General features: G+C 37.8%; 2 protein-coding genes across 2 annotated transcripts in view; both read right to left on the reverse strand.

The window, feature by feature from the left end:
• The window catches only part of Hr39 (nuclear hormone receptor FTZ-F1 beta), a 24,840-nt gene extending 11,454 nt beyond the window's left edge, over nt 1-13,386 (reverse strand). The window contains exon 1 of the mRNA XM_018445104.1: nt 12,584-13,386. The gene's annotated coding sequence lies outside the window, so the exon portion shown is untranslated. The remainder of the gene's footprint in view (nt 1-12,583) is intronic.
• A 3,796-nt stretch (nt 13,387-17,182) lies between these two features.
• On the reverse strand, nt 17,183-27,834 carry LOC108720742 (GTPase-activating Rap/Ran-GAP domain-like protein 3). Its single transcript, XM_018444888.1, has 17 exons — nt 27,049-27,834; nt 25,495-25,561; nt 24,532-24,615; nt 24,281-24,362; nt 23,774-23,892; nt 23,316-23,380; nt 23,183-23,249; nt 22,995-23,097; nt 22,786-22,884; nt 22,190-22,402; nt 21,493-21,764; nt 20,763-21,048; nt 19,704-20,158; nt 18,832-19,168; nt 18,038-18,124; nt 17,633-17,905; nt 17,183-17,508 (listed from the first exon to the last, which is right to left on the reverse strand). The coding sequence occupies exons 1-17, from the start codon at nt 27,378-27,380 to the stop codon at nt 17,261-17,263; spliced, it is 3,189 nt and encodes a 1,062-aa protein (XP_018300390.1). The 5' UTR covers nt 27,381-27,834; the 3' UTR covers nt 17,183-17,260.
• Between the last annotated feature and the right edge of the window lie 73 nt (nt 27,835-27,907).

Here is a 27,907-nt window from a genome sequence, read left to right on the forward strand (position 1 = left end):
CAGCCAATTTTTGGTTGTGTTAGCCTATCCGCAATATCAGTATAAGATTTCGATTGTCTAACGAAACCAAAAATTGGTTGCTGCAGCCAATTAAAAATGCTATGCCATATTTTACCATTTAATTTGCTGCAGCAGCCAATCTTTTCTTTCAGTGTATTATTAGATAATCATTTAAATTTTTAAAGGTTTAAATTTTTGAGGATTTTTTTTTAACATGGCTTGACCTTTTCATTTTTGATTTTTTTGGAATATACATATACATAATTTATTGTTTTATAAGAAACAAATGAATAATAAATTTAAATAAAAATAAATGAGATATGAGAAACTTTTACAAGATAAATTTTGGTATTTAGTTGAACGGAGAAATTATAAATTAGATAATAAAAGAACTGAAATATTCCATTTTATAAAACGGGTCAAGCTCAGAGTTAAATAAATTCAATTGAAATCTAGACACATGTTGTAGATTTTAATACAACATTCTTCTCTTTCATAATAATGTGTAATATATATCAAGCTATTGCTACATTTAAATAGTAATATCAACCTCCGAAGGTTTAGTATTATGAAAGTGGGCGTCAACCATATTTCACTGTCATCGTAAACGTATGTACTACATACCGTCGCGATGTTCTTAATACGTACTGCATTAATTTTTAAGAGTGACTTTTAAGAGTACGCTGGTACGTCTTGAAAGTTCACGATTATTTATATGAAAATTGGAAACATATTGCAATAAAGACATCAGCTATTCAAATATTAATATCCGCTAGAATTCTACACTGAGAAAAAAGTGTTCGATATTTCTTACTATAATTGCATGGTAAAATAATTATGATTAGGAGCTCTACTTTTATAGTTATAATGTTAGAATAATAATAATACTTATACTTCTTACCAAAAAAGTATATATAGTTGACACCGAAAATGATTATAAATTATAGTTAAATTAATACTTTTTTTTATTGAATTTAACACTTTTAAATATGAACGATTAACAAAAAGAAGAGTTTCATTAAAAACGAATGCATTAAAAAATTGAAAATATTAAACTTATCAACAGTTTGTTCTGTCCAAGAAGTACACATTTTACCGTGTTTTATCGAAAAATTTTTTTCCACAAAATATCGAAACGCACACCATTCTACCAGACAATTTTTTAGTTAATAGCAAGTGCAAGGGACAATCGTGTGAACCCGATACGAGTGCGTTGCACACGAAATAAAACGGTATCTCGAACTGAAGTGGTTTTCTTGGCTATACATGCATAGCGTTCCCATCGTTTCATTTCTCGGACGATAGTCGCCGTCTACTACAACTAGGTATATTTGTTTCGGAAGTGATCCACCTTTCGCAAATATTTTACAGCGCATATCACAAAATAATTAGTAATAGAAAAATACTTATTGAAGATGTAAAAGGTCTTTATCTAACATACTTCCTAATTTTTTAATACGGAGTAAAAATTTATGTAGTTATTCTTAATTAACTAGAGAATCTTCTTTATAAATTGGTCTTGATTTAAATTTCAAAAAAAATTATATAATTACATATCTAAATTCACTAAGGAACGTAGTCGAATTATTGAAACATTCAGATATTTTTAAGTTGCATTCGAATCTCCTTAATTTGATCATTACTTACGTAAAAGCAGAAGAATTTCTGAAATTCATTACAAAATTTGGATATTATTGCCTCGAGTTTTTAGCAAAAGTAATCCAATATGTTCCCGTGATTACCTCACGATTGCGTTTCGGACTACTCGCGGTCATGTTGTGTCATCGCTACCTAACGCTCGCCTGGTTCAGCTTTCGTGCGATATTCCGCGAAAAGTGCGCGTGTCTCCTGCGGTCGTGCATATCCTAGCTCGCCAGTGGAATCCTTCTTGTTCTGTCTCCGAAGGTAGTAGGCGCGCGCGTTTTCCTTTCACCCGGGCCAGAGCGTATGCCTTGTCAAGCGGGACCCGGTCGGGGCCCGCAAGCGCATATCTTCGACATCTCGCGAATACACGCGCGAGCGTGAGAGCGTGTACGCGAGAGGGACAGCCAGGCGGCGCGGGTCTGGCCTGGGTGTCGATTAAAATTATTACTGCCGATACGACGGTGGAGCATTTTTGAGTATCGAAAACCGGTTCACAGTCGCGCAGCTACCGGCCTCGCACTTTGCCTGTGCACGCGTTTCCTTTTCGCAGCGCGACGTCGACCGGCACACGTTCGCCGGAACCGGTGGTAATCGATAGCTTATAGGTATTTGGCTATTCAAGGAAAACCACGATTTCCTTAAGGAATACCGTTCGCATAAAACGATTTGCGAAACACGTCTATAAGTTGGACATTGGGATGGATAAAAATGACTTCAATCGCAATATGCGATAGTAAAAGATTAAGTGCCGAGAGTGCAAACACGCGACGTAAACTCAGGAATGCAACAAACAAACATAAAGTGCTCTATAAGGACGCAAAATATAAATTCTCGAATGATATACCGATATCGGATTGCGGTTAATATTGATTAATACAATAAAACTGCGATAGAACTATGAGTCATATTATACGTATAAAAGATAAAGTAACGTTTTGAAATAAAACTGATTTAGCAATAATAATCTTTTGTAAGCAGTTGCAAAACGTTTCTTTTGCATATGTTTCAAAAACTTTAGTCAATAGCGCAATAAAAATTTATTTTTCTCATTAATTCGCGTAATAGATTTTTAGATATTTTTAGATAAGTAGGTACATAACTGATTGTAAATGATTAGAGTGAGTGAATGCAGGAGAGATTATCGCTTAAAGAAAGTTGTTAGATTGATTAAGGAGATTGGTGGAATTTTTGCAGTTAATCCATGTATCTAAGCGTAGAAATTATTTGCTTGCTGTTGTGATTAAGATACAGGTAGAGTCAGATCGAATTGCCACGTCGACTCGCATTAGGTTGTTGGCTGTACTCCAGCCTCCGTTACTAAAAGAATGCCACACCGAATGTAACAGAGAACGGCAGATCGCACAACAATCAGTGCGAACAAACGCAGTGGCGTACTAAGAGTTGTCAACGAAGGGAACTGACTACTTCCTACTGACAATTTTTTTTAGCTATTAATAATAACTATATATAAATATTTTTTTTCATTAATAGTTATTAATAATATCTATTAATAATAATATCTATCAACATAAGATATAGAATTAACACAGCAGATAATTGTTTTGTACATAAAATTATAATTCATAATATAAAACATCAAAATTTTAATTTGACAAAGGCTCTCAGATTCAATAGAATTAATTTTCGAGATATGGGCAATTGAATGCAAACGCAGTTAAATTTAGCGTATATATTTAGCGTATATCTATTTATGTATAATAATACCAAATAATAAGTTTATAACATTATTTCTTTATTAATACGAACGTTTCGACTTTGTTTAAGTCATCTTCAGCGTATATCCCTGCTTATAATTTGAAATTCATAAATTATAAAAAGTTAAGAGTAAGAAAACGTCTCCGATATCATTAAGTAATCTCTGTATCGATACTTTCTTTAAAAAAAAAAAAACGTAGCATCTCAGCGAGATGAAAAAAAATTAAAGAGCGTTCCCTAAAAATATTCCTTCGTCTAGAAATAGTCGGTGGCAATTTCGTATTATCGATTCTAAATTTCTTCTAGCATATAGCATAAGCAGTTTTTTATCACGGTATAACGCGACAGAATGTTCAGTATATATTCTATACAGAAAGAATGATTTTGCTGAAATATCTAAAAATTTTGATAAATACAAATCTAAAAATAATTTTGTTGGACCATCAAAATAATCATGTAGAGAACTCAAGCATGATGAATAATGTGCAAAAAGTTTTGACATTCTAATAATCGGCTTAAGCGTCCTACATAGAGAGAACAGTTTCGCTAAAGTATCTAAAAATTTAGATAAACACAGATTTAAAAAAATTTTATTGTATCATCAAAAGAATTATGTAGGATGCTGAAACAAATTTTTAGAATATCAAAACTTTTTGTAGCATTCCATAATTTTTTACTTTTCAACATAATTATTTTAATGGTCCTACAAAATTATTTTTAGATTTGTATTCAATAAAATTTTTAGATACTTCAGCTAAATCGTTCTTTCCATGTACATGATTATTTTAATAGTCCAACAAAATTATTTTTAGATCTGTAACTAGCTAACTTTCTAGATACTCAGTAGCAAAGCTGTCCTTTCCGTGTATCGTTTTAAGAATGCAGCAATACGAGATTGCCATGTCGCTAGATCGAAACAATGCAGCACCAAAACCGGTATCCAACGACTGCGACTACGACGGAGATACAATTTCCCCTCTTATCCCCGTGTGCGGTACGGCAAAGAAAAATTTTACGGCCACATTCGTTGCGTCGCGATATCCCGTCGGCAAATCCCAGCTGCCTCGTTTCATGCGCGTTCTGTAACCGTCGACCTTTGGAGAACAAGAGGTGTTCAGACGACGTATACAGCTGCTAAGGTGATTCCGAACAAGAGCCTTGGCTCAAAGCGTTTTCCAGCTCAGAGATATGAGTACGCGTGGGAAGAACCCGCGCTTTATGGTTGCGATACGACGGATTGTCTCGCGTCATTCGTCTAATATTACCTCCCTTGGATGTCGCGAGGAAATAAGGTCGCCCGCGTTACACTGCGTTGAAGCGTAAATTAATTAAAACGTGAAACCGCGAGGCTGATTACGCGCGTCACAAGAAAATACTCGAGACCCCGAGGTGAACACGCGACATTTGAGCGTACAACTGTTTACAAGTCTCGTCCTACACTTTCCTCAGAATTCTGAAGATAACAGGATTTTACATAAAATTAATAGAGTCGTTTTCTATGTAATTTCTTTTTCTCACTCTGCACCTTCTTCTAGGCACGAAGAATTAAATGACATTTCTTCACTAAAACCGGTGTGTCATTCGTAATTTTACAAGTAATTAAACAATTCTAAGTAAATATTGACTAATCCACAAAATAACAATAAATTATACACATAGCTGAATCAACTTATGTTTATGTTTTAAAGATAACATCGAAAGAACAGTTTTTCTGAAGTATCTAAAAATTTAGCTAGCTTCCGATCTGAAAATAACTTTGCTAGACCATCAAAATAATTATGTAGGACGCCCAAGCTGGCTGCTAGAATGTTAAAACTTTTTGCAGAGCGTTGTCATCAATACTTGAGCGTTTTATATAATTATTTGAATGATCCAACAAAATTATTTTCAGATCTATATCTAGCTAAATTTTTAGATATTTCAGTAAAACCGTTTTTTTTTCATAAATTCATCAAAATTATTTGACGAGCTAATTTAATTCTAGCATTTAATATTAATCCAATTGACGACTACATTTTTGAAAGAATGATTTTGTTGAAGTATCTAAAAATTTAACTAGATACAGAGCTAAAAATAATTTTGTGATACCACCCAATAGTTACGTAATAATCTCAAGCATGGATGAGCAATGCTACAAAAAGTTTTGACATTCCAGCAACCAGTTTGAACGTCCTACATAATTATTTTGGTGACTCAACAAAATTATTTTCAAATCTTTATCTAGCTAAATTTTTATATTATACTTCAGCAAAATCGTTCCTTCCGTGTAAGCATGACGCAAAATGAAGTCAATAACCGGCCTCGCGGTCTTATGCCGAAAAATCGCGGCGTACGGTGATGAACGTTCAATTCAAAACGAGAGAAGGGAAGATGATCGGTTCTAGAATAGAAACGAGTGATAGAGGTGCGGTCTGGCCGTCGAGAAAGGTACATCAATATTCATAAGTTGCGCTAGGCTTATCCGCGTTGTTTCAAGGATCCAGGGAGTTTCCACTATTTCCAGCGCACACTTCGTTCCTCTTTCCTCACCGCCCTTCACGCATTCACGCTTTTTCTTTCTTCGTACGCGGACACACGTATACGTTCGTAATCCGTACGCATATATCCGTCGACATGCACGCACGGAACCCATCGAGCGTAAAGGACACTCGCATCTATGTGTCCAGCACACACATCGGCCATAGGTACGTGCGTGTACGTGACGGGCGTATGAATGCGTGCGAGTACGTGTACATGCAGTGTACACTGCAGCCGACACGATAAGATCGTGGTCGAAGGTGCTTGCGCAATCTGGAGTAGCGATTACCCGGAGAGACACGCTCGCGAATGGATAGACCCGTTGTCGCCGCCGCAGCCACCACCGCGCTGTTGCCGTCGCGGCTGCCACCGACCAACTTTTACTCGCACTGAACAGGAGGACAATATATGCCAAGAATATACCCAACACCGCGGTAGACGTCCATGTCACTCTCTTAACACCAGAGGTCAACAGGCAGTCACGATGTCCGCGGTTATGAATTTATTGAAGTATTATTCCCACAGGTACCGTTGATCAGACTTTTGTGCTGACTGAATTAATGCTAATCTAAGGTCAACTAATTAACCTTTCTCTCTGGATATTATGTATGTGATACGTTAGGGAGAGTACCTTTTTTAAGATAAAAGATACTTAATGATTTTATCGTTATATCGTTGCAAATAATATGTTCCATGATTATATTCATATCAGTAATAGGATATCTCCGTGGGAGTTAAAAATTTATGTTTTCTGAATGATGCTATGTATAGAAATGGTATATCGCCAGATTTTCCGAGAGCTGATTTATGACAGCGTACAGGTGATTTTTCATTGCGCGACCGCGGGTGTGCAGAAATGCCGAGAGTATCTCCGCGATTTCTTTTCACGTTAGTCGTAACGAGTGATGTTCCTTATATAAGTCTTTAGGCTTGTACACTACTACGTAATCGCTATTTATTTTTACCTAGGAAAATTGTAATATCATAAGATTGTATTGGTTAATGATCGCCATAATTACCCATGCCGATGAATCGATCTCTAAAGATTTACGTCATTCCGATGGATTATATAAAGGATATTTTATACGCATGTGTGTGAAACTTCAATAGCATAATCTTTTCGAATTAAGAGTAATTTTTAGTAACATATTCATTGAAAAAATGTATTATTATTCCGCGTCCTTAATTAATTCTTCATTAATTGCGTGGAACGTATGTAAGATATTTGCAAATTCGCTAAATATATAAATGCTATTTACATATTATTTTATGTAATTGCACGGAAAGTATGGTATTGCTGAAGTAAGTAAAAATTTAGCTAGATACAGATCTGAAAATAATTTTTTTTGGAATGTCAGAATAATTATGTAGGACGTCAAAGTATAATAATGATGTTGTAAAAAGACTATTGTGACATTCTAGCAATCAATTTAAACATTGTACATAATTATTTTAATAACCAAATTATTTTCAGGACACTAACTAAATCTTAAATACTTTAGCATAATTATTCTTTTCGAAGAGCGCAAATTATCTCATAGTTAAAAAAAATTGTGTACACGGACAGAAATTTCTTTTAAAATTTACCCTGAAAATATGGTAGTTGTGGTACAATACAATATTTTAAAGATTTTTACCATGCACTTTAATAAAATTAATCAAAAATTTATTTTATATTTTATTGTAGTTTTATTAATGAATGAGAGAGATTTACATAAAATTCTTCAAAATATAATGTTGTCCCACGACTATCATATTTTCAGGATAAACTCTAAGAAAAAATTCTCTCCGTGTATTTATATCTCTATCTAAAGGATTTGGCTGAAAGATGTATAAAATTGATATTTTTATTTAATTGTAAATCATCAAAAAGAACGATGAAAATTGAGATATGACGTTAGTGTGTCAGAAACACTCCACACGAATAATTACATAAAAAAAAAGTGAGTAATGTCTTCATCAAGTACTTTTGATGAAGATTTTTCAAACAAAATTTTGAATAGTAAATATTAAAAAACTCTGGGTAAAACTAATTCAAAAATGCTAGTTGAAACTAGTTAAAAAGTAAAATTTTGCTAAATGTTTCCGTTTTTAGATTTCAACTACTAAAGCTTATCAACATCGGTATCGAATATCTTTGTAATTTCTAGCAGGAAAAATTCGATCTCAAAATTCAAAAAATACACTTCTAGAGTTTATTGCGGATCCTTAAAGAAGTACACCCCGCATATCGCGAAATCGCATCTCGTGAAACATTTTACCTGCGCGAATCGAATCGATTCTTCGCGTAAATCGTAGTTCGGAAAAGGAGAGAACGCGCTGCAACGGCGTGTCGGCGAGGTAAATATAGTTTTACTTGGCACGCGAGTCTAACGACCACCAAACGCAGAGAAAGTTCTTCTAAGCGTTCCGTGACCTTTCGTATCATTCCGACGGTACGGAAAAAACAGCGGTCAAACGAAGGTGCAACGCGCGGACTTTCGCCGTTTCACTCGCACCGGCGCGGCGCGGCGCGGCGCGCGCCGAAACGCCGAGCCGCGCAAATCCGACGTGTATACGTAATAGACGCAAGACGCACGTTGCAACGTTTAATCTAATCAGCCGCGCGTTCTTTTCCCGCCGAAGGACGTTGGCGCGATCCATCCTGTCGCACTTTGCAAGCTTTGCAATATACGATACGATAACTTACCAACATAAATAGACTTGTCACGAATAAACGAGGTCAAAAAAAACTTAATTGAACAAATTGCATGAAGATTAATAAGTCGATAATATCTGTTGTGACACCAACAATAATCGTTCCTTGAAATTTCCATGATTATTACGGTACGTCATTGGATAAACATAAGATATTTGTATTTCACTTTTATCAATAAATGCGTTTATTTATTTCTGAGATTCTATGGTATATGTAACGTAAATTATATGCTCTGAAAGAAATATCCTAATTTTAATAAATTGTAATGTAATTTTAATAAATATTTGTTTGAAGTACTAATCAGATATTTACATGCACTGAGAAAAAAATTCTGTTGATTCAATTAAAATCTATATTACGGGCTGTCACTAACATAAGTAATTAATTCATATATATTTTTATTGACATAAAGGCCTTGATTATTGAAATAATAATTTATGTCTTTATGTCAATAAAAATATACATAAATTAATCACTTATGCTAGTGACAGCCCGTAATATAGACTTTAATTGAATCAACAGCATTTTTTTCTCAGTGTGGAAAGGATGGTTTTGATAAAGTGTCTAAAAATTTAACGAGATACAGATCTAAAAATAATTTGTTGAGCTATTAAAATAATCATGTAGGATCAAACTGGTTGCTAGAATGTCAAAACACTTTGCAGTATCCTCATCATGCTTGAGATTCCTGCGTAATTATTTTCACTCCAACAAAATTATTTTCAGATCTAGCTAAATTTTTAGACACATCAAAATCGTTCTTTCGTGTACTAAATGTAACCATATATTCATATATTCATACATTTGGTACAAGAATTATTTAATTTAACTATCATTTTTCGAGTAAATATTTATTTACCGCAAGTAAATGAGTTAGTATTATTGAAAAAATATGTCTTAAGATCTATTAAATTTTGTTCTCACAATCAGTGTTCTAAATTCGTACATTTAAAAGTGAGGTGTGAATACAGACTAGTCTCAGTAACAATTTCGCGGAGCAAAAATATTGACTCGCAAGAAGAACTAAGTAACGTTATACGTTTGATTATTCTACAGTATCGGCCGATCGGACAATTCTGGAGCACCCTGTATACCAGGATACGACGAAGCGAAAGGCGAGTACGAACGCGCGGAGTGTTGTATCGCGCTCCGTGCGATGTAGGTGGAGCCGTCAAGGTGGAGCGCTCGATCTCGAGCCATCCGAGACGAGACGAGACGAGAGGCGACGCGACACGACGCAACGGGACGCGTCGGGTCAGGTCGGGTCGCCTCGTCGTCGCGACCGCGATCAGCAAATGGGTATAGCGATACCATTGTCGCGATCGCTTCGCCGCGCGATACGCCCGTACTTATACCGCTACGGGCTAACGCCCGTCCCGTCCTTACGTTCCCGTTTCATTTTCTCTCCGCTCGAGACTCGAGTGAGCGAGCGAGCGAGCGAGCGAGTGAGCGAAAGATTTTTCTCGCCGTCACTCTCCGTGCCCCGTCTCTCCTCTCTCTCTCTCTCTCTCTCATTCTCTTCTTTTCCGTGGCTCCTTCAATCGCCGCCAAACTCCGCCGCGTCGCGGCTTGACGACTTCTCGGGTCGCATTCTCGGTCACTTATTCTCCTACCTTGAGAAACGCCCGCTCGACGATTCGGCAGCGATTTCGTGTCCGCGCGCATCGTGAGAGAAAGGAGAAGAGGGCCCGAGAGCTCCGAACAAGACGCGTCGCGATGAGACGAGATCGAGATCGGGATCCGAGGAGAGGAGAGAGAGAGAGAGAGAGAGAGAGAGAGGGAAAGTAGGGGGAGAGAGGAGAGAGGAGGGGGAGAGCGGGACCTGCGGTTCGTAAGGAGCAGTGGTGCCCCACTAACAAGAGATAAAGCTTCTTCTTAATCTACAAATCCTGCGGATTATGAAAACGCTTACGTTATCTTTAATTAAGGTTGTATATATATATATATATATGTAAACAATCTTAATATAAATAAAGCAAATTTTATTTAATAAGACAAGTTCCTTCGTGAATTTGGAGATGATTTTCTAGAGAAATAGATTGTTTTTAAAAAGTTAAATTTCTTGTAATGTATGAAATTAATCATATCGTATGTTGTTGTGTGATTTATGTGCCTATGTGTGAAACATATATCTTTCATTATTAAAAACACAAACTTATATACCGATTATTATTGTTTATACACCGATATTTTGAATTTAAGTTCAAATACGCTTACTATCCATTTCTTTATACAAGATATACCAATTCTGAAATATATTCCAATCATTATTTTTATTTGTCATACACAGTATGATATATAATAATAAAAAATAATAAAAGTCATACACAATATGATATATAATAACAAAAAATAATAAAAGTTATTATTTTTGTATAACGTATTTCATATAATTGTATATCTATAAACATGTGGCATTTATTAATAAATATAAATATAAAAATGTAAGTTACTTAATAAACAACATAGCTAAAATTTCAACTAGGGTAAAATTACAAAGGAACAAACTTGCACAAAAAGTATAAATAATATCGCGAACACATTATCATTTATAAACAAATGTGAAATTAACTTTATTCTCGGTTTAACTTATTATTTATCTTTTTTTATAATTCCAAGAATTAGAAAAAAAATAAACAGTAAGTTAAACCAAGATTAAAGTTAATCTTAGAGCGAATTGTCATTTTGAAGAGTGAGCTCTAACTCTGAAATATCGAAAATTGAGCCTTTTCTTTTTCAAACTGGCTCAATTTCCACTCTTTAGAATGTGATTCCACTCCAAAGAATTTAGAGAGTACGAATCAAGGAAGAGCTCCAAGAACTGGTTAGAGCAGGAGCCGAGTTGAGCGTCACTGGTCCATAGAGTATCGTGCAGTGCGCTTGTAGTAGGGACACGGAGGAAGAGAGCGCGCGACGGAAGGCGGGACACGTGATGTGGAAAGGGAAGGGGAAGGGGAAGGGGGGGCTCAAGGCCGGTCGCGCTGTCATGCCAGAAAGCCTGCGCGCCGAAATATCAACAAGCCTTTTCTCTGCTTCGGGAGTTTTGGCCACGCTCCGATCACCGATCACCGATCGTCTTTGACCGCGCGCGCGCGCACTTTTCTCGAGAGGAAATCATGTATTAGATTAAACAACTGCGAAGAAAACTATACTCATAAAATCGTGTGGTTTAACGTCCGACAGCCGGACGAGAAGGTGGGGGAGCGAATAATGCAGTAAGGAGCAAAGAAGCGAGGAAGAGAGAGAAGGAGAAAGAGCGGAGCAGACAAAAAAAACGGAGACAGCACGCATGCACGCGTGCGCGCGCGCGCGCATGAGTTTCGGACAGGTGGCACGGACTATGGTGGTGGCGGACAGCTGATAGTTCGTGAAACCCGTATCGAGAGGTTACGAAACTGGCTGTCGCGAGGGAGGATAGGCCACGCGAAAAACGTGAGACAGGTACATTGCGTATACGATACGTACTACGTTCGAGTGCGAACTAACGAGAAACTCCGCACGTGAAAGAGAAAGACAGAACGGCGCGGAGAGAGAAAAAGGGAGCGTAACCAACTGTCAGTGCTCGGAGTGGCCGCGCGGATGAAAATCGTCGCCAGGTGTGCGACTCCCCGAGTCCGCGGATCTCTCGAAACTTTGGATCGCGTAGCGCTTCGCTCCAACGTTTAACGCGAAAAAGAACGCGAAAGAAGGAGAAAGGAGGAAGACAAAAAAAAGTACGCAAGAGGGAGAAAAAGAGGGAAGGAGGACAGAGAGTGGAGAAGGGTAGAGCGTGAAAAGGACACGGAGAGAAAGAGGAAAAGCAGGGCGGGAGGGGAGGAGGCAGGAGAGGGCGACTGCGAGAGAAGGGGAAGAGAGGAGCGAGGAGACGCGGGGAGGGTGGGAGTCGAGGGGTCATCGGGAAACATAACCTCCGTACGTCTATGCTGTCGGAGTCACACGGCGAACGGGCCTTGATGAATGTTACCATCGCTTTTTTTTTTCCAAAACAAACACGGGAAACGCTCTTACCTCGTTCAACGCGCCGAGGCGCTCTTTCTCTCCTTTATCCGTCTGTCTCTCTCTCTCTCTTGTTCCGTTTGGGATCTCACTGTGACGAGGATGGTGAACGTGTTCGCGTTTTGCCGTACGACGACGTCGACAAGTAATTCTCAAGGGGAAAAGAAGTTAGTAAGGCACTCCTGACAGTCTTTTTCACGATGACGTACGCGCGGCACCTATTCTGTCGCGCGAAGCACAGCGAAGGGCGATCCGCGAGCGAGAACGTATCACGTCGCACTGGTCGCACTGTACCGATCACACTCGCGTGTACGAGAAAGAGAGAGAAAGAGGGAGAGAAGGTACGAGGAACGGAGAACGAGAAAAAAGAAAGAGAGAGAGAGAATGAGAAAAAGGAGAACGAGAGGAGCGAGGAAGAGAGAGCAAGCAGCGGAGCACCTCGCGCCGTGTTGCTCCCGGTGGATGCGGCTGACGACTCACGACGGAGATAAAACGCGACGGGCGAACGAACCCCGGACGCGTATATACGCGTCGCACGCACCTCTTCACCGCACGCGTCACGTTACAACGGCGACGAGTTACAGCTCCGAGCCACGGGCGGTCACGGGTAGCCACAGGCACGGGCCACCTCCGACTCTCCGCTGTTACTCCGGCTGGTGGCACCTCCGCGCACACCACGAGTTCGCGCTCGACCATCTCTCTCTTTCTCTCTTTTTTCCCCTCTCTCCCTCTCCCTCCTTCGTCTCGCTCTCTCGCCGCGCCGCGGACCTTCCGTGTGTGTGGCCCCTCGCGTACCTGCGTCTCTCTCTTTCTCTCTTTCTTCCTTTCCTTCTCCCTCCCTCTCGCTCGCTCCTTCGCGAGTGCGCTCTCCCCGTCTTCTTCTCCACCACCTCTTCTCGACCCCCTCCCCTATCTCTCTCTCTCTCTGTCTTTCTGTCTGTCTCTGTCTCTCTTTCTCTTTCTTTCTCGCGGGTGACCGTGCGCCGCAAAGCCAATGCCGATAGTACAGTACACCGTCGCGCGATGCCGACACCGCCGACGGCCGTTCCTTCCGACGCAACGCGACGCGTTGACGTCGCCTTCGGCCGCTCGCCGGTCGACATGGCGGACGGCTGATTGCGGCGGTTACGAATGGGGTCCCTGCGCTGGAATGTTACCGGTTACGTATGTATCATACGTTCTGCGTAACAGCATCCACGCGTAAAAAATGGAAAGTTTTCGCGATAACGCGCCGTGTCGCACGTTCGCGATAAATTACGCCGTCGTATCGAATCGCGTATATGATAATAAACGATAACGTGCGATTCCGCTGAAAATTGTTACGGCGAATTGTAAAATCCGTTCCGTGGCAAAACGTGGGGAGCTCGCGGCGTTTACCGTAGACGCAAAAAGGAAGCACCGTATCGCGAGATACTTCAATTATTTGATTCTGGGAAATTCTAGATTTGAAAAAGCTTTAGAGCATTCCGCGTTTCATTTTCGAAAGAATTTCTCGTCGAAAAGAGCGGTACATTATAAAGTTGATGATATAAATCAATGTCGTCCAAAATTTGTAATTGTGCACTGAGGAAAAACTAAATAAATTTTAATAAATATTTGCTTGAATAGTTTTAAGTAAATATTTACTAAATGTAAACATGTATTTATTTGATACAAAAACTATTAATTTGTGTGATTTAAGTATCATTTGTTTATTGAGTAAATATTTATATATTATAAGTAAACGTTTACTTAATACTATTGAAAGAAATATCTGTTAAAAAGTAGTAATTTTTTTTCAGTATGGGTTTGACGTGTTTGTGCTTATTTATGTTGCTTTTTCTATCTTCATTAAGGAAAAGGAAGACTATAGAATCGTGAATGCCGATACAAAACAAGTTAATGCTTACAATTACGAATTTTGAATGGTACTGGACACGTATTATTGAATTATTCAGAATGGATTCCGGTCGGAATATTTTGTTTCTCCTAGAAAACACGATAGAAATATAGGGAATAATTAAACAACTCCGATCGGAATTATTCCAAATCCGTTCTGAATAATTTCATAATATATGCCATGATATGAATTACGAGACCTGTTCCTTTTAGCTGAACTTCTTCTGTACGGTTCATCTTTCCTCTTTTTCGTTTAACATTGGAGAAAAAAGAGGAAAGATGAAAACTTCAGCAAGAAGTTCAGCTAAAAAGAACAGTCCTACAAATTTACGATCAAGCGTGGTACTCGGCCGCCAACATTATTCTTCTTCGCTCAAAGTTCAAAGGTCCTCAAATGTAGGTTCGATACAGTCATAATCCGAACGCCGGACTTGTAGCGGAAAACGCATATTAAACAAACGAAAATCGCGTCACGGTTCAATGCTCGAGTTTGACCGGGGTCGCCGCGCGACATGCTTCCTCAAGCCACGATCGGCTTTTCGACTCGCATGAATTGATTCCGCGTCGAATTTATCGATAAAGAAAAAAGTTTAGAATGGATGATGATCCTCGTGATGCGATCCTTTAATTTCTTGACTTTCTCCTTATTTTTTTCGAAAATACGAAAATTGAATGAGAGATTCTTGTCAATTTGATATTATAATACTCTAATTCTGTTCATGTTTGCGTTTTAAAACTGAAAAAGATTTCTGGTTTGCAAAATTAAATGTTCATATAAATTCACATAAATATTTAAGCACTGAGATCCACTTTGACCGAAATTAACATTTCTCTTACTTAATTGGAAAATATGAAAATTAGACGCAGTACATTGCGACGATCCCAAGAGAAAAAAAGATATATTTTTGTGTTTCTCTCATAAAGGACTCCGCACTAATTGTATGGAAAATTGAATCTCGGAGATTACGGTGAAATGAGTTAATTTTCATATATTCTGCGCTTTCCTTTTAGGAGACACAAGTGTCCTCTTATCTTTATTATTCATTGAATGCAAAAAAGAATAGGACGTTTGTGTCTCCTAAAACATACTTGTTATGTAGCTTATGTGATGAACAAAAAATGTTTGTTATAGACGCAAGATTCAATAGATAATTTTTAAATTATAGTGTATCAAAGATAAACAACTTATACTCCTTTAATACACCATATATAGCTCAAAAACTATCCATTATTAATCTTTGTGTCTATAACACCTTTTATTTTTCACATTATAAGTTCATTATATGAAAAACTAACTCACCGGGACTCCATTTTCCGGTAAATTAGTAAGGAGTTCTTTAATTTTTCAGAAAATTTATGCTATCGTGGACTTTGATACAATACAATAAAATGCGATATATATATATATATATATATTGTATATATCGTTCAAAATAAATAACTTACATTATCATTATCGAATCTAGATGTAACAATACATTCGATTTAACAAATTACACAAAGTGTAATTTTGTGAAATTTATTTAAGAAGCAATGATTCATTCAACTGACACAACAGTATAGACATATATTTATACAATATACGTAAAACAATCAAATTAATTTGTCGAACAACGAATAAATACAATCTTAAAATTCTAGATTAAATAATGTTCGAAAATGGATAGAGAAGGCGCGAGAAGTATTGAAAAAATACTGCTTATCATTTTCGGTGGAAATGCAACGGTAACATATATACTTTATTCGTTACTTTATATTATATACACATGACGCGTAAACATCGACACTCATGTCAGAATAATATATTATATCTCTTATTGGATAAAAATAAGTCCGGATATGCGACGTAATCTGACGGTCTTCATCATCGATCAACCGTGCACAATCATCTCCGACAACATTCTTCGCGTGCCTCTTCTTTAGAAGAAACGCGTGATTCATCGGGCTAACGCGCATCCGAAAAATGCCCCTTTTTTTACATATCAAGTGCATGTTCAGTTTCCAGGTCGAGTCGTTAGAAATATTTTTGGCCATTACGGTCATGAGCCTAAATCCTATTGTTTAAAATTGGTTTTAAAATAATAAGAAACTACGATATACAACGTGTCACTTAGAATTCAGAAGTAAATAGTATTTGAAATTCGTCGTTATATCACACCACGACGCCATTAAGTCCTTAATTACGGACGACGCGAAATGACATCGATTTAATTTAATACAGAGAATCAATATTTTTTGCGAGATATTTCCGCGAATTCGGAGACTTGTTTTGTATCATACTTACTATATCGAAAAAAAAAATTAAAAGAAAACGATTAACGAGATAAGAGGATCACTATAGAACGCGAATTTATTATCGAAATATTCGCAATTGTCTTTCTTAAAAAAATTTAGATTTTAAACATTTTTTTTGTATGTATTACATAAACTTAGAACAAATAGAAAACATCACATGTACTACAACAAAGTGTTATTAAAATAACAATAGCAGAATATCTAAATAAAGACATAAAGAAACGAAGAGAAAAATAATAATTATGTCACAGACTTCTCTGTAATTAAGACACTAATATGTCCTCGTCAAAATCTATCCAAACAATAACTTGTATGCGCGGTCGCACTTACAATCAAGATATAGAGCAGCACGACACACGCTAATAGCATAACAATGACAAAAATTTCCATGTGTTCTCTCGTACGAGGACGAGAAATCAGGTACGTGCGGTCGGTTTCTTTTTTTTTTTATGTAATCGATCCTGTTAAGATCACAATTAATGCAATCGATTGCCAAGCGTCAAGAAACTACGGTGTCTATTTTTTACATGGCGATGGCAAATTCGTGGTCGGTGTGGGTGTAGGACTGCTGCTGCAGGACCTGCTGTGTACACGTTGAGGTTCGACGCTCAGGAAGGTTCTGTCGGAGGTCGGTGGTGCGGAAACGATTTCCGGCTCCGCGGGACTCGGACATCTCCTCTGACTGCAGTTGGACGCCGTGCTTCTCGACAGCGTCTGCAGTGGTATCCGGTAGATCCTTATCGGCTTCCAATCACCTTGACTGTCTGCGAAAGGAAGATTCCCCAAGATTTGGGGAGGGTGACCTCAATACGTTTGTCAAGCGTTCAGAGATAGCGATCGGATCGATGAGGATTTCGAGGTTTAACAGAGGCATTAAAGACCACGTACTCTGAACACTCGATCGAGAGGAGGACGAAGACTGTGCGGTCAGTGGTGGACTGCAAGGCATTTCCTCCTTCTCGAGAGGTTTCGAGTCCAATCGGATTCGCTCACATTTTCCTGGAAAAAATTCCGGCGCCGTGGTTGCGAAGAAGATGTCTCGTTTCGAGGTGATCAAATTGAGACTGGGCATGGCGATCGTGTGAACCAGGTTGCCGTTTATTATCAATCGAATCTCCATCGTGTCGTTAGTGAAGGCAATCACGTATGGAAAGGCACAGGCTGTTATAAACAAATGTAACATCTGTTAAAAAAAACCTACGTCGATATCTGCTGTTTCAGTAATGAAAGAATAGTGTTATTGTGATTATATTATATATGACACTTTTGTTAAAAATTTTTTAATTATCTCACCTACGACTGTCGGCATCGAATTCCAATTAAAATCGAATTCGGTTGGCGCAGTACTCTCTTCCGCCAGCTTTTGAAAATGACATGTATCTAAGGAAAGAAATGAATATCGATAGGCATCTATAACATACACTATATTAGATCCCTTTTAACTCTCAAACTGAAACATCAGAAAAGATAATTAACGCTAGAACTATAAAAACAATCAAAATGACTATTGTATTTTTTAAAATCAAATTTACAATGAATTTCTAAGAGCTCTCGTAATTTCTGTTGCAATATGTAAAAGATTAAATTGATATTATTCAAAAATATATACATATACATATTTATATAAAAGGTTGAAGAGAAGGAAGTAAATTGATCAATTTAATCCTTTACGTATTTAAAAGAAATTGGAAAGAATAAGGGTAATAGGAGTTAGGCGCAGAAGACATCGCGCAAATAATACACCCATAAAGCGTAAAACTTCTTTATTCTACTAGTTTTACGCTTTATGGGTATATTATTTACGCGACGTCTTCTGCGCCTAATTCCTATTGCCCTTATTTTTTCCAATTTCTTTTGATTTATAAAGAGTCTTTGTTAGGTTGATTTGTTATACGGATTTATATATTTATATAATATATTTCTAAATAGTAGAAACTGCAAATATATATGTTGTCAGTTCTAGTGTTAAAAATAAATGTTTTCTGAAATCTCTTAATGTACTTCTTGCAAACCAGTTATGTGTGAATCATCATTGAACTTGAGAGGCCGATGTCTCGGATTAAGTATTAAAATGGAACGTGACCTACTGTTGTAACAAAGTAACAGTTCCGGCTCCTCGTCCTCGCGAAGATCCAACGCCGCTACCAAGTGTGGCTTAGGCGTCGCTTCCATGTGGACTATCCTCGAAGTACCGGAAGCGGAGATCAATTCGAAGTGATGACGGGCACCGCAACACAGTGTCCATTCGTTCGCTGGATCGACGCTCTCGATCATCGTTACTAATGAGGGTGTCTCGCTCGCGGTAAATTCCTTCACTAGTAGAAAACCGTCGATGGTGTCGGTATCAGCTGACGAGCACCAGATGGTCCAGGCTGCATTGTGCTTCCACTGAAGGACCGTGAGTCGGCGACCGACGACTACGCACTATTTCGTACCACAATCATAATCTTGTTTCACAATTTAAAATATAATAAAATAGGATAAAAAGAAAAATAGGAGACATTTAAGTGTCGCATGAGGAAATCGTGATTGATAAATTGCACATTGTCGGATTTTAATTTTCTATCAATTGCATGACTTACAAGGGAAGTTTCACAACTGTTCGGAACCGATTTGATTCTCCATGAAATATGTTGTTAAACACGAAAATCTAAGAGACACGTATTTTTTTATACCTGCCTTTTTTGTTTAATAATTGTTTCACAACATTGAAGTACTCTCGAAACCATACAACTTTTGTTTAAAAAATTTTTTTCTATCTTTTATACTTTCGACGATATTCGCCTCGAAAGAAAAATACCGTTTTTTTTTTTCAAAAGGGTGTTTCACATCTTAAATATAAGTTAGCGCACGTATAAAAAAATACGTGTCTTTTAGATTTTCGTGTTTAACAACATATTTCATGAAGAATCAAATCGGTCCCGGACAGTTGTGAAACTACCCTTGTCAGTCTTCTTACCATACGTAAATGCGATCCTCCGGGTCTCGTGATGCTGTACAATTGACATCCCCGTGTACGCCGCAGCTTTCTCTCCTTGATATGCGCTCGGCTTCGAACGGCCGGGGCGCGAACGCGCATCCGCGCTCGCGGACGTCCTACCGGTTGAAACTTGGCGGTGGCACGTGTGAAATTGTCACACTCGGCGTCGTCCTCGTCGCAATCATCATCGTCATCCTCGACGTCCTCGTCGTCATCTTCTTCCTCCTTCTCCCGATCGTCATTCTCGCGATCGTTGAACAGCTCGGCGCATCTCACGGAAGCATCGCTTTCAAACTCTCGCAGCCGGAAAACGTAGACGCTACTCTCCTTACCTTTATCGCCAGCACGGAATAAGAGTATACCGTGCTGCTCGATCACATCCAGTTGCTTAATCTGCACTGATTCATCGAAGAGCAATCTGTGCGAAACCCCATCTGGAAAGAAAATCGATAAGGGATTTAATTGAAAATTTCTGATAACAGCTTCTGTTGCAATAATTTGTAATTTGATTCCTGAATAAATTACTAATTGTCCCACTGAGAGGAAAGTGTTTGATACTTATAACTATAATTAAATGGTAAAATAATTATGGAATGAAATATTAGGTACTCCATTTTTATAGTTACTACTGCTAAATGTTAATAATAATAATTATATTTATTATATAATATAATTACATTTATAATTTTATATATGTACAAAAAAATATGTATCCAATAATTGGTATCGAAAATGTTATATTCTAATGTTAATAATGTTAGTTATCTAATAATGACCATGAATGAAGATAAAAAATGAAGTTTCTGATCAATTTTATTATTTTACTATACAATATTATTTTACTATACAATTATAGTCACAGATACCAAATACTTTTCTCTCAGTGCGCTTTTAATACGTTACATTGTATTTAATCGTTATTTGATACAACTTTTCGATTATTCGACCGAGAGAAAATTGTGTCTCTCGGATAATCAAAATTGTGTTAGATCTCAAACAATTAGATTTCGAGATAATATCTACGTCGTATAGGATTACCTTCGATGAGAAACGTCCCATTCTCCGAGGCGAGGATCAGCCTGTTCTCCAGCCAGACATCACCGCAAACGACCTCGTAAGGAAAGTCGGGATAGATGCATCTTGGTTCCCATGGCCTGGGCTTCAAAGGGCCGACAGTGGCGAGAGAGGTGGGTGCGAGGCCACGCATGATAGCTTCCAATTTCAAGGCTTGTCCGACTCGCACCATTTCGACAGCGCGTGTCTCTTCTCGCCGTCGACCCGGTGTCTCCACGACATCCGAAAGTGCTCGGCGATTTAACATGCTCTGTAACGAAATTATATTAAGTTGATTATTTTCTTTAACATATCCTTTTCGCTTTGATTATATACTTAGGTAGGCATTATTTCTTCTTACAACTTTTGAAAAGAGATATCATTTATAAATATTGTGTTTTAATATTATATTATTTTTTAAATATTAAATATTGATATTATAATAATATTATTGCGCATTATTCCCTTACAGAAATTTAACAGTAGCCAATTTAATACTGAAAGACAGTAATTAATTATTTATTTGGAGTATTAAACCATTGAACAACTTTTAATACTTAAAATAAATAATTAATTACTGTCTTTCAGTATTAAATTGGCCAGTATTAAATTTTCGTAAGGGTTACGGTTTATCGAGATTATTGTAAGTAAAAATTAATGGAACGCAGAGGAAATACAAACGAGAATAAGTGCCAGTCCGTGTAAAGTAGCTTACGTTGCTCTTGCTGTCTTGCGAATGCTCCTGGTACATGTCTCGCAACAGGGCGTCGAGAGTTCTTTCCCTCTTTCTAGAGAATGTCGGCGTGTCAAAAGTAGCTTTCTCGCCATTGATCAATTTAACAAGGAGAAATTCGCGGAGATTATACGGGTCCTCGAAAACTGGTGGACAGGGAAGGCTCGGTCCGAACAGGGGTACGTTCTCGTCGCAATAAATAGCGACCCGCCAACCCTTGCCATCCGCCTCGGTCGTCACCACGGCAAACACGTCTAAGTAATTGGAAATGAACTATATTTATTTAATGACCTTTTTTTTTATTTTATTTTAACTCAATAATATAGTTACATAACTTTTATATTAGCAGTTATTTTACTCTATTTTTTTTTCAATTAATTTGTAATTGATAATTAAAATAAACGACGATGGAAAAATAATTTTAAAGGAAATATCTAAAATTATATTTTTATTATAATCGGCGATACATAATGTAAGTAGGCCAAGTGCGTGATATAACGTGTTAAAGTTTAAAAGAACGTGAACAAAATCTGTAGGCGTAATAAAAAGGCACAAGGAGATTGAGAATCACTACGTTACATCTTATTTTAACTCGAATGCTCTTTATGTAAACAACAATAGGCGAGGTTCAGTTCGATATATTGTTCGTGACCTTATCATGATATTTTTCTTAACTTACGGGTAAACTGGCTTCTTATACAGTTCGGATTGAAAGTATCTACGGCTGATGGATCGTCCGTGTAAATGATGTTAACAATATCGTTACCAATGTGTCTTTTCCTTTCGAGTTGCTGCGGATTGTCCTTTGAATACGGTAGCATCGTACTAACATGATACATAACTTCGTGACCTGCATATACCGTGTAATAACTTTCCTTTCCCGTCATATCTCCTGAAAAATGACAGAACGTGCGAGTGGGGTCGTGGACATAAGAAAAAGATTTCCTTTGGGTTAGTACGAGTTTATTCAAGCCGTGGATATAGTACATAAAACCAAAGAAACTACAAAAAATTTGTTGAAAAATTTGTTCAATCGATAATGTGTTTATCAATATTTTAATATATTTTCTGTAAATGTATTATTACAGTTAGTCATAAAAAAAATATGGTAATGAAAAATAATCAAACGATTCGTTAGTTGAAAGAATTGGAGAAAGGGCAGAACATTTTCAAATCCTGCCAATGTAACAATCTGAAGAGACGAATGACGATTGCAGACCTTTTCTGATTGTAGATCTCGAGTTTGCACTGCCAATATTCATGTCATCAACGTACCTTTCACATCCAAGCCGCCTCTATATTTGTCCCAACCTTTGAGCCGTATCCTCTCACCCAGGATCTCCAGGAAGCTCTCGAAACCCGGGCTACCTCTTTCTACGAGCAATGAGAAACGTACCTCAGGGATCAATAGTACATCTATTATCACTTAATTTCCCACCCCATCTACGACTTGTCTTTTGTTCTCAGCGCACTTCCGGGCTTACCGTTAGACAACATCTCGTCGTCGGTGATCTGACCCTCTCTCGCGTAGATTATACCAAACTTAAAGTTTACCGAGCCTTCTTGTTCCTCCAATAGTAATAGATCCTGCCAAGGATCATTGAATTAATCTATACCTCCTTTACAACGCCATTCTTGAGTGTGAAATGGTATGAGATCTTTGTAAACGTACCTTTTGCAATTCGGGTGTGAAAACTTCACGAGGCGCTTTGTCGAGTTTTTCCAGACTGAAGAAGTTGCTGGAACGTCGTTAATAATAGATTACAATCGTGTTTCTTTTAGTTTGTGGACGTAGAGATAGTTACCTGAGAATTTGTCTGATAGTCATTGTTTTGTTCGCCGAATACGGCAACGATATTTTCTGCGCGCCCTACATAAAACATTTCTTAATTTATCATGATTAATTTTGTATTCGGAAATAATAATTTTATTCTTCGAGGTACAAGTCTACCAAAGGATCGGTATCAAATATATTACAATAAAAGTGGGGGTTGAGTTAAATAAAATTTTATATTCGCATGTCATGTGCAAAGTAAATTGGGTATTACAAAGAGATATATAGATATCGATTTAACATATGTACCTATAAATGTTTTGTTTGTAAAATGAATTGAAGCTGAGTTTAATGTAAGGAAACTTTCCAAATGTCTGACATATATGAGAAAAAAAAAAGAAAAAGAAAGGAAAAGTTAGGAACGTAAATAATTTCATGAATTTGTCTCTGGAGGGATCTTCCCTACTAAATAATACATTATGTACTCACAGTTCGCCTCCATAGAATAACTCTATAGTGTGGTACGCATTGATCACCGACTTCGCTCGTGACTACCGAGAGGAAGAGAGGATTTCTCTCCTGATCAGAAGCGATATAATTTTGATGCACTGTGCATAAATAAAATTAATAGCTTTTTTTTATTTGATTTCCTTGACTGTATTAAATCGTCTATCGTAAGTAACTCTTGTAGTAATTCTTACATCTACGAGCTACTATAAAAAATACAAAATATAATATTCTATGCATAATTTTTCATTAAACGTAACAATGATTAATTTGGTCGAGTGAATAAATAATGTAAACCGATTTACATAAATGGGACGCTGATAAAATGTTCCATAATATTTCCTCAATATTATGTATAAAAAGAAAATATGATTAAAAAAATTAGGATGCCTATATAAGCAGAAATATTTTAAACAAAATAATGCATTATTACATATGATTATTCTAATTGCAATGATATTATTGTGTTACAGATATACTTCAACTTACGTTTGCCTAAGAAGTATTTAAAGTACCAACGCGTTTGGTACTCTGGATTTTCTAATATCGGCGTACTCGGCGAACCGAACATCTGTTAATGTAAAAATCGTTCATCGTTACAAACATAATCCGTGGCAGAAAGTGGGATACGATGAAAGAGTGAAATGAGGTAAGAACGAGCAATTACGCGAAACGGGACGAATCTCTCGAGTGGTGAAAAAAGAACTTGATCGTTTGATCATTAAGCAACGCTTCCTCACCTCTTCTTTTTCCCCGAGAGAATCTCCGTTCTCCACTCGGAATCTTCTGCCATTGTCAGCACCGTCCTGCTCGATCTGCGGCAGCTAGAAAGACATTTTTGAGCGTCGCAATTACCAAATACATACGTAACATGAAATATCCGCGTGAATCAACATGCTCCAGTTTCAAATTTACGAATTGTAATTCGTTTCAAACATTCGAATGAAATGGTAAAATCGAATCCGGGTCTTAAATCTTTTCATGTAGACTTTATACAAATAATCTATTTCGAGAACTCGATTTCATTTCTACGAAATTCAGCATAATCAAATTCTATTGAAAAATATTTACTTTTTTTCTTTTTTTTCTCGTTTTATAAACCATTCCTAAAAAAATTTAGAAGCTTTCCATCCAGTGATTGAAAGTCGCAAGGATCGCGACGGAATTGAAAGTAGACCGAACGAAACATACGTTTCTAAGAAATAGAAAAGTTGGAAAATTAAATATAAAATTCAAATCCCCCCTTGAAAGAAAATTTTATGAAATAATTTATTATTAATTCAAAGTAATATGCTTTTCACCCACGGATTTATCAAAGATGTATATTACATTTTTGATTGAAATTCTATTTAACAGACTTAATGATTTAAAAAAATTTTTCTTTTGTATTTTCCGATAAAACTATGTCGCGTCTGAATATATTGTGACGTCGTATATTAACACGAACCAAGCACTGCCCGGGTGCACCTTCGACGAACTATACGATAAGCAAATCAATAGATAAACAGCAAGATAGAAGGAAACAATATAATCAGCTTACTGGACGTGTCATGAATTATCATAGGGCTTTCGTCCGTTTTATCGGAGTGATTAGCGTTTACCTTGCACAAGTACTTGTGCATACGGCTAAGACCCTTGTAATAAGTAGAGCGAGGCTCTTACCTAGATATGTTATATGTATCTACTTTTCATTGTTTCCTTACCATTTCGACACTGCCGTAACATCGTCTCGACAGGACGCCTCGCCTCGCTATTGCATCCGTAGTGGATCTGAAACATGGTATAAAAAATGTTTAGATTTAACCCGAGCTTACCACGAGGATATATTTTTCTTGAGAGATTTTTCACAAGACACTTAATTAAAGTAGTTTACTCGTTCATATTCGCCAGAGACGTAGTACGTGTTCTATAAATACGTTTGATTTTCTACATGGTTTTTTTTACGAAGTGATTCGCACTGTTCAGAAACAAATGACTTCACTGCGCGTAAACGTTTTTTGTAGCTTTTTTTTACTACATGTGTACGCATTCTCATGGAAGCGTTCGCACCAGGAAAGACACGCCTCGTCCGCCGTGGTGAATGGCATTCTCGACTAAGAACACGTATGTTTTTTTCTAACAGCTTTATCGTGTCTTTTTGACGGTGCTTCTAACACGTCGTTTGCTATTTGAAAATTATGTGGATTAAAAAAACTGTTGAAATGTTTCTCGAATTATTTATCTCACTCCGAAATGAATCCAGCGTTACGAATCAATTTCTGTACTCATAGAATGATCCGCAATTTTGCCTTTAATTTTAACGACAGCGACTAATTTTTTATTCAATCTAGACTCTGGCTTTCTTTAACTAAAATATTATTATGACATAGATAAAAATCGTTGCTTATTTTAAGTCCAATAATTTTTTCTATAATTTTAATTTAAGAATAGAATTTAATTACCGAGATGTTTAATATTGAATGTTGAGAAGTTGAAGCAAAAGCATGATGTATGATATTTTCCTAGAAATTTTCCTAAAAAGCATTAATTACATTGGGCAAATAATCTATCATATTAAACGGTTATGAAACCACGTTCCTCGATATTCTCTCTCGCACGGAAGATTAAACGGTAAAATGCTATTGGCAGGATAATTATCATTGATTCACTAAATGTATCTCGATCAAATACAATCATCCCCCGGTGAGCGAATATACGTATCTACTTCGTAGTGTGAACGTAATATACGATGGCACCCTTCGTCCGCCGGCTCAATCCCTCTCTCGCGCTTCTCATTTTTCACGACATGAATATCTAGGTTAACGAGAAGCTACGTCGAGGTCGAATTGGCCGGGTAATCGGGAGAGGCCGTTACATGAAAGAGACAAAGAGAAACGGTTACTGTTCAAGATTCGGGATTCGCATGGGTCGCGAGTTTCGCACAGCATTGCCCGTTAGATTGTCGTTTCAGTGACAAGGTTTTATTGGTTTCTGAGTGAAGCAAATAGAAAAAGATCAAGCAACAAGCAGCGAATTACTCTTTTTTTCAATAAAAGGTAATAAAAAAAAGTCAGCCAGTAAATTGGTACGGTATTTCATGCGACAAATAGGAAGATAAGTCGAACAGCGAGAGAATAACAAATTACTTGCTCATCCTTTTCGAGGAAAAATGGGAATATAATCAAGAGACTAAATCAGCAACTTGTTACTTGACTCGCAATTTTGCTTCACGTGACATGGCCGTTAGAACAGAAGATCACGCATTAAAGTTAACGTACACATGACTGGCTCGTCGATGTAACTGCCTAAGTTGCGAGGACGGCATGAGCGCTGCCACGCATACCGATCTGGATCTGTTCCTGCGTATCATCTCCTGGATGCTCGAACTAGGTCGCAACGATTCCTCTTCGCTGTCGCTGGTCGTGGTCGAGCTGGCGACCTCGCCACTCTCGTGGCGTTTCACTTTGCGGGACTTGCTTTTCTCCGTGGAGCTCGTCGAGGATGACGAAGCTGAGGCCGTCGTCGGGTGCGTTGATGACGCGGTTGACGAGGCAGTTCCGGAGGAGACACCCCGCAGTCGCGAAACGAGTTTGATATCCAAGCATAGCATTTTCGCCGATTTTTTTTTAAATTGCCTGGCGATGTCTCTACGTATTATGTACAATTTAACAGTATGACTATGCACAACTACGCGGTTTTATTTCACATATAGCATGCGCCACTAGGAGACTGGCTTGGTATGTTCCCCTTTTGGTAGCATCATCATCATCATCATCATAATGTCGTTGAACAGCCGGCGAATGTCGGCACCCGCATCGTTGTGCGACTTGTGCAAACCAAATTGCCGCACGTTGCAACGCGGTGAGGGTCGGTCGGAAGGAACTGCAGGTGTCGTGAGATTATTTGACGAATCTCGACTACGCGGCGTGGCTCGTTGTTTTTGGATACCGTTATGCGCCGCGGCTGATGCTTTACATCTCTCAGCGTAGTTGAGGAATACCAATTACCGCGAACGCCTCTTGAGCTGTGTGGTAATTTGAATTCTCTCTCTCTCTCTCTTAACGTTCGGGTCGATCGCCGATGTTGGGCGATGTCGAATAGGAGATCATCGATATACACAGAACGGGAGGAACGAAG

This window comes from Mycetomoellerius zeteki, unplaced genomic scaffold, assembly GCF_001594055.1.
Source record: "Mycetomoellerius zeteki isolate Tzet28-1 unplaced genomic scaffold, Tzet1.0 scaffold155, whole genome shotgun sequence".
NCBI classification, from domain to species: Eukaryota; Metazoa; Arthropoda; class Insecta; order Hymenoptera; family Formicidae; genus Mycetomoellerius; species Mycetomoellerius zeteki.

Bases quoted from the DNA above. Each gene is read 5' to 3' on its own strand.
- LOC108720742 (XM_018444888.1), bottom strand. From the start codon at position 27,380: ATGCTATGCTTGGATATCAAACTCGTTTCGCGACTGCGGGGTGTCTCC. The intron at 23,098-23,182 runs GTACGTTTACAA...GATCCTTGGCAG, and splicing joins TCACACCCGAATTGCAAAAG to GATCTATTACTATTGGAGGA. The intron at 18,125-18,831 runs GTAGGTCACGTT...TTCTTTCCTTAG, and splicing joins ACTGTTACTTTGTTACAACA to ATACATGTCATTTTCAAAAG.